At 54.8% G+C, this 11985-nt stretch overlaps 1 protein-coding gene across 1 annotated transcript in view; it reads right to left on the minus strand.

The window, feature by feature from the left end:
- Positions 1 to 11985, minus strand: part of ASS1 (argininosuccinate synthase 1) — a 26238-nt gene that overhangs the window by 1214 nt on the left and 13039 nt on the right. Inside the window, exons 9-13 of the mRNA XM_015645154.1 lie at positions 11727 to 11817; positions 9858 to 9942; positions 8770 to 8834; positions 4782 to 4913; positions 1375 to 1531 (exon numbers count right to left, since the gene is read on the minus strand). Coding sequence (XP_015500640.1) covers positions 1375 to 1531; positions 4782 to 4913; positions 8770 to 8834; positions 9858 to 9942; positions 11727 to 11817 — 530 coding nt within the window. The remainder of the gene's footprint in view (positions 1 to 1374; positions 1532 to 4781; positions 4914 to 8769; positions 8835 to 9857; positions 9943 to 11726; positions 11818 to 11985) is intronic.

Raw genomic sequence — 11985 nt, forward strand, 5'->3', positions numbered from 1 at the left:
TTCCCCCAGGAATCGGGGCTGCCCTTTGGGAAGGGAGATGGGACCCCAGGCCTGGCTGCTCCCACTGCTGGTGGCTGCAGGGGGTTTGGGTCAGGGTCCCTGCCAGCCCCTGGGGAAGGGGCACATGGCTCAGGAGCAGCCATGCCCAGGCTCCACAGGCCCTGCCACAGACACAGCTCCAAATTTCCCTCTTGGTCCCTCACGAGCATCATCACCCTTCCTTCCCATGCTCTGGCACCCACAGGGATGTTCACCCTGGTCCAGAGTAATCCTACAGTCCAGCTGTGTCAGGCTCTAGGAAAGGGGTGGGATCCTGGGCAGGAGACACTGCCCCAGGCACGAACAGGACTCCAGGCAGGGACATCTCCACACTGGTGTAGGGTGTTTATGGACCTGGCAGATTCCTCGGTGCAACACTGAGCACATCCCCTTTCCCAAGGCAGCAGCCACCCACTGAATCCCAACTCCAACAGTTTCCTACATCCCCAAAACACACGGCTCATTTCCCAGAAACCACAAACCTTAAAGGAGGAAGTGGAGGGAAATAAAGAAGAGGAAAAAAAAAATAAAAATAGAGTTTACAACGATTTTACCTCCCCTGACGGGCTACAGAAAAACCTCTGTGCTTTTATTTTTGCTCATTCGAGTGGTTCTGACCTGCTCTATAATTACGTTACTTTCTACCTACTGTGCAGAGGCATTTCCACACAGCTCTGCCTCTCACAGCTTTCTCTCGGGTTCCTGTGACGCCGTCACTCAAAGGCTTTCAAACCAGCGATGTAGAAATCAAAAAGAAAAGGAAAATGGTTGGAGACGCAGGGAGAATAAGTGCCCTGCTTTTCTCTCCCTCTCTCTTTTTCCTCCGTCCCACCCCCCTCCATCCTCCTTTTTTTTCTTCCCTCTTTTTTTTCCTTTTTTTTTTTTTAATACTTTATTCATTTAATCCCTCCAAGTGAGAGTGCGAAGCATAATGAAGGGTTGGGACGGATTATTAGGAGCTGTTGATTTTGAGGGGGAGGGAGGGGGGGGGAAAAAAGCCAGAGAAGAGAAAGAGAGAAGATAATTTGACATTTACTCCGACTGATCTAAACTCATTTGGGTGTATTTATGGCTTATAAAGTGTTTAGAGAGATTGAAAGGAGTTGAGGGAGGGCTGAGGGGGGAGCGAGCAAGCGAGAAAACAACACAGAGAAAAAGGGAAAAGCCAGAGGGGAAAAATCCAATATTGACTTGAAAACATGGCCCATGATTCGGCCGGATGCTGGGCTGGGCCCACGGTGTCACCTGTGCCACTGGGAATGGGGTGGGATGGAGTGGGTTGGGATACTCACTGTCACCACTCCTGCCCACCCTGACCCCCCAAGCCCCACTCACCTCACCAGCTCCTCATTGTAGAGTGACCGTGGGGACTCCCTGCCCAGGATGTAGACCTGGCCCTTGAAGACAGACAGGCGGACGGTGCCCACCACGGGCTCCTGCGAGCGCCCGATGCACTCCCGCAGGAACTCACACTCAGGGCTGTGCCAGAAGCCTGAGGACAGGAGATGGGATCAGCAAGGGGCTTGGGGAAGGCCAGAAGGACCTGGGTACCATCATCTTGGGAGGGCCAGGTGGAGACAGACAGATGGACACAGAAATGGAGGCAGATCAGCTCCCAGCCCCCCAAGAAGGGGATGAGGCTTTCTCTCCTGGGATGGGCAGAATAGGGGTCTGCCCAAAAGGGCCCACCCCAGCCTGTGTTCAGGGGGATGCAGCCCCAAAGGAATACTTCACCCCCCAGCAGCTCTGGCAAGGGAAACCCCCTCAGGAATGGGGGTCCCAGTGGGGCAGTCCCCCCCAGCAGTTCCCATTCCCCACCCCAGAGGGACGCAGAGCAGAGTGCTTCCCCCAGATCACACAGCCTGGGCTGACACTGGGGCTGTGTCTGGCTGAGCTTTGGGGCACAGGTGTGTCAGCAGCCCCAGGTGGGCTCTCCACCTTCCCAGGCCCCCCAGGGTCAGTGAGGCTCAGCTTGTCCCTGCTGCTGCTTGTGGGGAAGTTTGACTTGTCCCCACTGTGGTCCCAGCCTGAGGAGCTGGTGGGACACAGGGAACAAGTGCTGGCACCCTGGAAAATTCCATCTAATCCCCACCAGCCTATGTCTGCCCTGGCTCCAGTGCCCCTGGCAGACCAAATGCCCTGAGCTGAAGCCCAGGCTGGGTGTTGGGGTGATGTGCAGTCACACCACGACCCCCAAAACACATCCTGGGGGAGCAGCTGTTGGCATTGCAGGTGCACGGAGGGGCCGTGGCCCTGCCTGCCACCCCCATGACCTGCCTGTCCCTAAGCAGGGTTATTAGCCAGGGAGTCCTCCGAGACCTGGAATAAAGCCTGGGAGATGTAGAAGGAGATAGAGGTGGAGAAAAAAGAGCCCATTCACCGCCTTCCAGTCATCCCGGGTTTTATCTCTCCCATCTCACACCGGTGCCCTCTCACCTTTCCCTTCCCAGCTGGGCTCTGGGGCCGAAGCCATTAAAGAAACAAACAATTTCTTTTGTTGATTGGGCTCACCAGGGCCGTATCCTGCAGCCTTGTCCCCGGGGTCTGTGTGGCACAGCACCATGGCCCTGCAGTCCCTGACCACCAAACCCACCTCCCTGAACTGACCCTCCTCAGCTGCTCCACCACACAGGGGGCTTGCAGACCCCTTCCCTGAAATCAGCACTGCCATGCCAGTAGGAACCCCGGCTCCAGGCAAATACATTCCTTTTTTTGCTACCCACCCTCCAAGTACAACTCTTCAAATAGCAGGATTGATGTAAAAATCCCTGTAAAAATAAACCCCAGACACATTAAAATAATAACCAGCTGTTTAAATCCTGACTCTGACAGCTCCAGGTGGGAGAAAGCATCCCCCCCTCCCGACCCCCCACTGCAGACACTGGAAGCGATCCCCCTTAATGACCTTCCCACCATCCTGCCCTAATCATGGCACAGGCAGGGGGACAATGGCATTTCTGCACCTGGAAAGGGCGGAAACCGGCTTCAAAGCCACCCCTCCACAATGGGATCAATAGGAACAGGGGGAAGATAAACACTAATTCTCCTAAAAACTGGACTAGCTGCAATAATGAGGTGTTAAAGGAAGGTGAGCTTGAAAGCCTGGCCTCCGGCACGGGGATCCACTGGTGCTTATTGCACCCTGTTGAGGTTCCTAGGACCAGGGATTGGCTGGCAGGGAAGTCTAGGACCAAGCTGGAAATCCCTGGGGATTCAACACATGGAGCCAGGGAAACAGCAGCCTGTGCCTGGCAAACAGTGGGGAGGGAGAATTTAAACCATGATTTCCTGAGTGACTTTTTAACCTGGTGGCTGCAAAAGAAGAGAGTAGTTAAGAATAAACAAACAAACAGGTTTATGCCTGAACTAAATAAAAAATAAATAGCCCAAGACAGGCAGCCCAGGTCAAAGTCTAATAAAAATGGCCAGAAGCAAGAGCGGCACCAGAGAATGAATGAGGGCAGGGGCTGTGATCCAAGAGGAAGGTGACAAAGGCTTCTGCAGTCCCTGCCAGGGCCCTAAAATATGATTTAAGCAGCAAAGGGGCTCAGGCATTAAATGCCAGTTGCTGAGGAAGATGCAAGAGGGAATGTCCTTGGAGGGGAAGGTGACAAGCACTGGCACCAGAAACTGCAGGGGAGAAAAGCCTGACCCACGATCTGCTGCTGCCCAAAGCCTGAGCTCCCAGAATCAGGTTATTTCCAGGGTATCCTCCCATGGAAGACCCGATAGAAATCATCCCAGCCCTTGTGGCTGAAGAGTGATAGCAGGAAGAGTTGGGAGGCTGAGAAATCAGGGCCTGTAAATGACAAATGTTTGGCCATGGGGCAGGAATCTCCTGGTGTGGGGCTTCCAGGGATGACAGCTCTGAACCAAGCACCCAGGTGTGGGCAATGGGGTTTTGAGCCCACTTGGGGCATCTTGGGCTAATCCTACTTCCTTCAGCTTAGCACCAGAGGCTGTGTCAGGGTGGATCCACACAGCAACCCCCAGGGCAGTGCTGGTTCTCCTGCCAGCCCAGGGAGCTGTTCCCAGTGGCACAGGGGGAATGCTGAGCTGTGACCCCTCAAACTCAACCCACGACCTGGTGCTGCTGCCTCTCCACAGGAGGAAGGACACAGGGCTTCACTGCCGGGGTGAGGCAGTATCCCCTCATCCCTGATGGCTCCCAGGCCTCTGCAGGCAGTGCTGTCCTGTCCCAGAGCAGGAGCCCCAACCCGCAGTGCCCCTGTGTGGGCTGTGCACCGCATAGCACAGCCAGGACCCTCCACCCCTCCAGAGTCCCCCCTGTGCCACACTGCCAGGGCACAGGGACGGCTCTCCAGCTTCAAACACCATGGCAGGGCTTCAAGTTTAAAGTTTGGGTGCCCCATAACCCAGTGTGCATGAGGCAAAGACAGAGGTGGAAGGGGTTGGAGGTGAGACCTGGGAAAAGGTGATATGAGAGGGGGGAAAAGGACGGTGAATTACATCTGAATGTGCTGGTTAAGATGAAGTGGTGGCAGTGGGCTGGGAGAGATGCCATGAGCAAGCCCTCATGGAATATGGCATTGCCACCCAGAGGCAGGCACGGAGCTCCCTCACCAGGAAAGCAGGCACAGTGTGGGGTTTTCCTCAGCCCAAACCCACCTTTCCCACAAAGAGCACCCTCAAAATCCACACCTCAATTTTGCAACAAGTGAAACCTGCAGCATTGAGGGAGGCTGGGAGGAGCTGCTGTGGCAGGACTGGACTGTACCTACCGTTGTACACCAGCTCTGAGAATTTCAAGGAGAGTCCCTGCTTGATTTTCCGCACTTCCCGGTCCATGGTGAAGGCCTCGATATCTAAATGCGCATGGTATAGGATCGTCCCTGCTGGGGTCTCATAGATACCTAGCCATTTTTCCAGGCAGGGGGAAAAGCAGAAAAAGAGAGAGAAACGAATGAGACCAAAACTGTCAGCAAATGACAAAAAATAATGACTTGGCTGACAGAAGGAGCCGTGGTCGAGCGCATTCAGTCTCAGCTCGCTGTAAAATGCATCTGTCATTATATTCACGCTGAGGCCGAGACAGTCCACTCCGCACCTTGCGGAGAAAATTTCTAGATTCCCCTCTTTGAAGAGGCACTCTGACGAGGCTAAATGACAGGGTTTGGGAACCGATCCCCCCACCCATCCGTGCCCAACGGTCTGCGGCTGAAAACCTGTAATTAACGGAACGAGAGGGGCACAGGCGTGGGGAGCGCAGGGCCTGAAATACCCCGCTCTCCCCTCGGCTGGCGAGAAGGGGCCCCGCACATCCGCTGGGAAGCAATGAGGCTACCTGGGGGCTGGGAGGGCAATGGCAGGGCCCCCCCAGTCCCTTCCTGCTGCCCCCTCATTGCACAAGGCCTGGGGATGAAGGATGCTTAATTATTTTGGCAAGCTGCTCCTTTGTTCCAGCTGTTCGGGGCTTGTTTTGTGCATGATGTGGTTATTTGGTGCTGAAATACGAGTACTGCCGTGCAGTGCTCCCGTCCATGCTGGATGCAGGTGGAAATATCATGAAGAAATGCTGAGCTGGTCTGGCAGCTGGTCTGAATATGTGCTGGGAAAGGCTGTAACCTGTCCACAGCCAGGGCTGCTCCACCAGCATGTCACTTCCCAATGCTGGGCATCTGCCATGGTGCAGTCATGGGAATGGCAAAGGGCACAAAGGAACCTGGTAGGAAACTGTCCCCAGTGAAGGGGATGTGTCCCCAACCCCAAGAGAGGCTGAGGGGAGCCCACAGGGCTCAGAACTTCACCAGGCTCTGCTCTCTCAATGCCCTGGAGGGTGGCACAGGCTCAGACTGTGCCAGAGTGGCCACAGTCACACAGATACAACAGGAGCAGCAGCCCAAGCCTCTTCCATCAGACCTCATCCCAAGTAGTGTCCATGGTTTCAGCACCCCACAGGCACAGACCACGATCTGACTGACCCAAATAGGAGCCAGCCCCTGCTCTCCAGCCACCCCAGTGATCATGCAGCCCAGTCCCTGGGGCAGCTCAGGTGTTCGCAAAGCATCCATTCCCTCAGGGCTGTGGGAGCAGACAGCCAAGTTAACACCAAACCCCAGCTTTCCCCATGGGCACTGCAGTGACACAGGGGCACAGGGAGCTGCTCTTTGTCCCCTCCAGCCCCTGACTGTGGAGCTGAGCCTGCACTAACACAATTAATACTCCCTCTCCTTCCCCTCAGGAGATGTTAAAGCCAGTTTGGGCTGAAGATTTGGGTACATGCCTTGACCCCCAGCCCATCTGCGGGTGCTGGGAGACAGGACCCGAGCGTGTCAGCGAGGGCCGAGGGGAGGGCAGCTGACAGCCACTCTCCAGCCTCACCACTGCCTAGGAGACAAGAGACACCTTCAAAGTGACACTCACAACATCTCCAAGTGTCTATTTTCATCTCCCCATGTTTACAGGAAAAAGACAGAGTTGTCAGCACTGCAGCCCAACGATGCTTCAATCACCCCATAATTACTGCTAAGGAAGGGGGGACCGGAGCAGGGGGGACATGGAGGGAGGCAGCAAAGGAGACAGCTGCCGCTACTTAAAATTTTCTAATTTGTAACCTCGGCTGTCACTTCACCTCCATCCGAGCAATTTTGCTGTGCTGAGTGCAGGCTGTCAGTCCCAACGTCATCCATGGGACAGGAAGGGATGTGGTGCCTTCCCAAGGGGAAGGGCAGGGCAATGCTGTGCCCATGGGAAAGTGTTGCCCAAAATTTCTACCCCTGGTCCAGGGCTGAGGCTGAGCCTGGAGTCTGAGCTTGGCCTGATATGTGTTTGGTGCAGGGAAAGGGATTTGCACTTTCCTCCTCCATCAGCTCAGTGCATCCAGAGGAGGAAAGGGAAAAAGGAGAGAGCCAAGAGGAGGAAAAGGCCCAGCCAACAGCAGCGCTCAGCTTTTGGCAGCAGGCGTCCCCCTCCTTCCCTCTTCCTCCCCCACTGATTTCATTTACTTCACTTAATTAGCCCCCCTTCGGAGTTAAAAAGATAATTAGATAATGAGGATGTGAAAGGGAGGAGGAGGCAGGGCCGTGCTCCTGCTGCAGGCCGGAGCCCCCGGCCAGGCCGTGCCCCCTGAGCGGCTGGAGCGGCACTCCCTGGCACCCCGTAATTAGCCACCCTCCTCCCACTAAAACAAATATGGCAAACTCGAGTTAATAGGGCTTAAAAGGCTGGTTCGAGTGTGTTCCCTGTGCCCCTCGCCCATTAGGCCTTAACGAAGTCCAATTAGGAGCTTAGTAAAAATCAATGCAAATGAATTTTTCCTCTTCTCTGACTTCCTGGGACTGGGGGATGAGGAAGAGGAGGCACCTTCACTGCCACCTCCACCACAGGGAAGGGTCTGGCCATGCTGCCGCCTGTGCCTCAGTTTTCCCTGCAGAACCCCAAATCTGCAGGGCAACCTCACATTTCTGGGGTTTAAAGGATTGTCTCCTCCAAGCCCAGCTCCTCATCTCCTGCACCATTGATCCTAAATCCATTTGGGGTCCAAAATGCTCCAGGCAGTGGTGGAGTCACCCTGAGCTGCTCCACACCCCAAAACCCTGGAAGAGAGCAGATACCCACAGCACCCTCCTGATCCGGCCTGCTCCCATCCCAGCTCTCCATCTCTCCCACAGAACATCTCACAGAGCAGATTCCTGGCAGGTTTCTCTTATTCCCAATAAGCCAACCAGGGGCACAATCCTGCTCAAAGCAAGGGGGAGACTACCCCAAGGTCTCATCCCTGCTGTGCTGTCCCCAGACCCCCCGGTCCTCCCAGCACACAAACACGGCAGCGATCACTCGGCGATGTCACACAGGAGACAGACGTGACAGTTAAATGGGCTTTAGAGAAATTATTAAATGCTGGAAGGGTCACTAGAGCATGTCAGCGGCTCTTAAAAAAATAAAATAGATTTTGACAAATTACTCAGCATCCTGCATGTAAATGCTTTGGCTCGAGTGTGTGGGTTGGGGATTTTTCTTCCTTCTTGTGGTTTTAATTTGATTATTCAAACTCAGATCAAATTATTTGGGGTTTTGTTTCTTGCCCTGTGGTGGGGAGGAACACCGCAGGCTTAGTCTTACCAAAATATTTGCTGTTCTCCTGCACAGGGGACAACAGAGGGCAAGTTTAAAGAAAGGAAGCATCTAATTAAACATTAATGAGATTTAAAACAAGAGTTGGAGCAAGGAGTTGGGAAATGATGCTAAGTCACCTCTTTACTTAGTTTTCCACAGGGCAGCTCACTGCCTCCAGAGGTTTCCAATGAAATTGATCCCAATGGAAGATCAATATTAGGAGGCATGGACTCAAAAGTGTGTGGATAAATCAAATATTTGCTTTGTTTTACAAAACAAACAAAACAGAACAGTAACTTGCATCAGTTTCCTGTAGTTTGTACAGGTATTGGAGAGTCTGGACCATCCAGGACCTTCCATGAGCATATCCCCACACAAGCCCACAGCTTGGTGTGTTTCCTGGGGGACAGGTCTCACCTGGAGGCACTGGGACCCCAGGGCTGGTGACAGTGGCAGCGAGTGGGCAGCCACTGTCATTAGAGAGCAACAAGGAGTCCCTGTCACAGGGAGATCTCTGCCAAAAGCTGATGGGGAGGGAAAGATTGAGGGCTGCTGGTGTGACCTGAACCAAACCACCCCAGGATTACTGAGCACCCACCAGACCCCACCATGGTTTTCCCATTTTTTTGCCTTTTCAGGGCAGGGCAAGCTCACCTCTGGACTTCATCCCAACGAAGCGGTTCTCCACGATGTCGATACGCCCAACCCCATGCTTGCCCCTGTGAGGAGAAGGGAGCTTGCAGCAGCCCCAGTCCCTCAGTGGGACACATGTGGCTGTGAAAGGTGGGTCAGAGAAAAACCCCAAATGACAGGGCTTAGCAGGCCAGCCTCTGAGCAGCACTGCTGACCATCAGTAGAGACCCCAGATAAGGCAGGTGACAAAGAAATGGCTTTTTGTCTCCACCAGTCTCTCACTGGTGCCACCAGCACTACAGGCAGCTGTGGCACTTAGGCCACTGGAAAACAAACTGGGCAAGGAAACAGGACACACCACAGCTGTATTCCCAAATTAACTTAAAAACCACTTATTAACCATTTAAAAAGTGAACTAAGTGTAAAGGATCATGCCCATTCACCACCAGGAGGATAAAGGTGGAGGCACAGAGGAGGATGGCCAGGGGCTGGGTGGCACTTAGGAGGAGTGGGTGCCCTCAGTGGATACTGCAGTATTTCTGGGAAAACTCCTGAGGATGGTTCTGTGCCATTAACAGCAGAAAACAGGCGTGGGGTGGCACATGGAAAGAAAACCCGAAGGGAGATGCTGCTGTGGAGACAGGAATAGGAAAGGGCAATGAACCTGGCCAGCTCCAGGTCTCCATGCCCCCAAAAAGTCAACTCTCCACACAGAAAGGACACTGTTGGGGAGACAGGGCAAGGCAAGACATCAGGGCAGGGAGTCCAGGACTGAGCTGGGACAAGAAGTCAAGGGTGCCCTGCAGTGGGAGGGCAGCTGGGGCACACAGGCAGCCCAGAGAACATTCAGAGGCCTTTTTAATCCTCCTCAAGCACAGCGAGCAAAATCCTGGGGTATTTATACCCTTGTGCTCCTGGCCTTGGTGCCCAGCTCTGCTTGCTGGCATTTGTGGCACAGCTGGGACCCAACTGGGGCCATCCCATCGCTGACCATCATCCCTGGGCTCATCAGGACATGTCTGCTGTGAGCATCCTGCTTCCCCACCACGCTGGGTACCCCGGGGATGCTGCCCTTGTCCCCTCTGCCAGCCGGACAGGGTGGCACTCACGCGATGTCGTTCAGGTACACAAAGAGCTCCAGGGCCGAGGAACGAGTGGCTCCATCCCCAGTGTTGGTGACCTCCACTGGGACACCTGCAGAGGCGGAGAGAGAGGATGGGCAGGATCAGCCAGCGTCAGGATCCCCCTGGAACATCATCCTGCGGGCGTTAAATAGATGTGACAGATATGAACTCTAAATAACTTCTTAAAAAGGCATATCCAAGCTGGTGTGAGGGGGAGGCGAGGGGAGGGGGACCCACCTCGGGAGACGAGCGAAATAAATAAATAAAAAAAGGCCATAAAAACGTCACCCCCCCCCTTTTCCTCTCTCTCCTCCCTCTCTTTTTTTTTAGGGCCTGTGAAATTGCAACCAGGCCCTTAACTAATTGAATTTCACGCTCCGCAATTGTCTTACAGCGCAGCACCTTCTGTCCCACCAGCCCTTGCCGGGGAGGGGGGACAGAGTGACAAATGTGTGCCCCCCCCTCCTCCCCTCCCCAGCACGGAGGGTGTCTGGGGGGGACCCCCACACCGGGGCACGGCTGCTCGCACACGCACCCCACGGCAGGGTGCTCCCCGCCATGAATTAATTATTGCACCTTTGCTTTTTTGCCCTGCTTAATTTATATTTACTTTTATTTTTATTTTTTTTTTAAGGGCACCGGGCAGGAGCAAAGCAGAGCAGGGTGGTGGTGGGGGGGGGAATGCTGAATAGAAAGAGGCATTTTTCTTTAGCGGTGTGAAATGAGCAATAAATGTATTAGGAAGCTGACAAGGGGGCTGCGGGGCCCACAGAGAAAAGCGGTGCGGAGTTGGAGGCTAATCCCCCCTCCATCTGCCCTCCTCATTACCATTTAACGCACTATCAGTTGCCAATCAGCCTCAATGCCTCCCTTTCTAGTCTTTATTATATAGGCGCCCGCAAGAGCCCTGTCTAGTGATGGGGGCTGTCAGCTCCCCCCCACCGCCCCCCCCTTAAACCCCCTATTTTCCAGGGGTTTATAAACTCAGTTGTAAATTGCTATTAAATGTAAACTCGCGGCAATAATGAACCTTAAGCTGCTTCTCGGCGTGGGCCCCCCCACCCCGCGCCCTCCCCTCGCCCCGGCTCTTTCTCTCCGCATCCTCCACCGGGATATTGGCCGGGGTCCGCTCAGCCAAGAGCCGACGTTGTCGGGGCTGTTGTTGCTGAAAGCTGCTTAGCCTTTGAAATAGTTAATAATTAGATTAAAACTTCAAATAAATTAACTAGGGGCTGAATGGGCTGGCGGGAGGGGGGCTGCTCCTTGCAGGGGGATCATTATAATGGAGCAGGGAGGCTGGCGGTGGGGAGGGGGTGTCCCCTCCCAGCAGGGTCTCCCCCCAACCTGTGCTGGGCTCGCCACTGCTGCCAGGATGGATGGTGGCACGGGGATGGCCGTGCCTGGCAGAGGTGGAGATGCCTCCTCCTCAGGGATGGTGCCGAGGCTGGGCCCTGCCGTGTGTCCCCAGGGATGTAATGGAGCATCCCCGTGTCCTTCATCACCAGCCAAACCGTGCCGGGTGTGTCCCCAGCTGTTACACTGGCCAGCATCACCTGTGTGCCCTCAGAGCCACCTGCAGCAGAGGGGACCCTGTGCCCACTGCACTTCGATGGCAGGTGAGGGGCTCAGACCCCCTTTCCACTGGTGGGGGGTCCCAGAAAGCCCCTGAGATCTAACCAGACCCTCTGCACACCTCAAAGAGCCCTAGTGTGCTGCAGGCACCATCCTCAGCCCTGATGTCACCACCTGCCCCCACCCTGGGGATGCTCCCAGCTGCCAGAGAACCCCTGTCCTGGCTGGGAAGTCTTGTCCTGGGGGCCCAGGGACAAGGGTCTGGCAGCAGGAGGCTCTTACCCCGCTCAAACTTGATCTCCAGCACATCTGGGGTGTCGGGAGAGTTGGCTGGATCACAGGTCTTGGTGTAGAGCCCTGGAGGAGCCTGGCTCTGCAGGGAGAGGGAGAGAAGAGGGACAGGCAGTGGCATTACCATGGCCAACATTGCTGGCAGCCCCAAACCCTGCACATTCCCCTTCCAGGAGTGCATCCCCCATCCCAAAACACATCCCCCTGCCAGGGTGCATCCCCCATCCCAAAACACATCCCCCTGCCAGGG

Source organism: Parus major, chromosome 17, assembly GCF_001522545.3.
Source record: "Parus major isolate Abel chromosome 17, Parus_major1.1, whole genome shotgun sequence".
NCBI lineage: Eukaryota > Metazoa > Chordata > Aves > Passeriformes > Paridae > Parus > Parus major.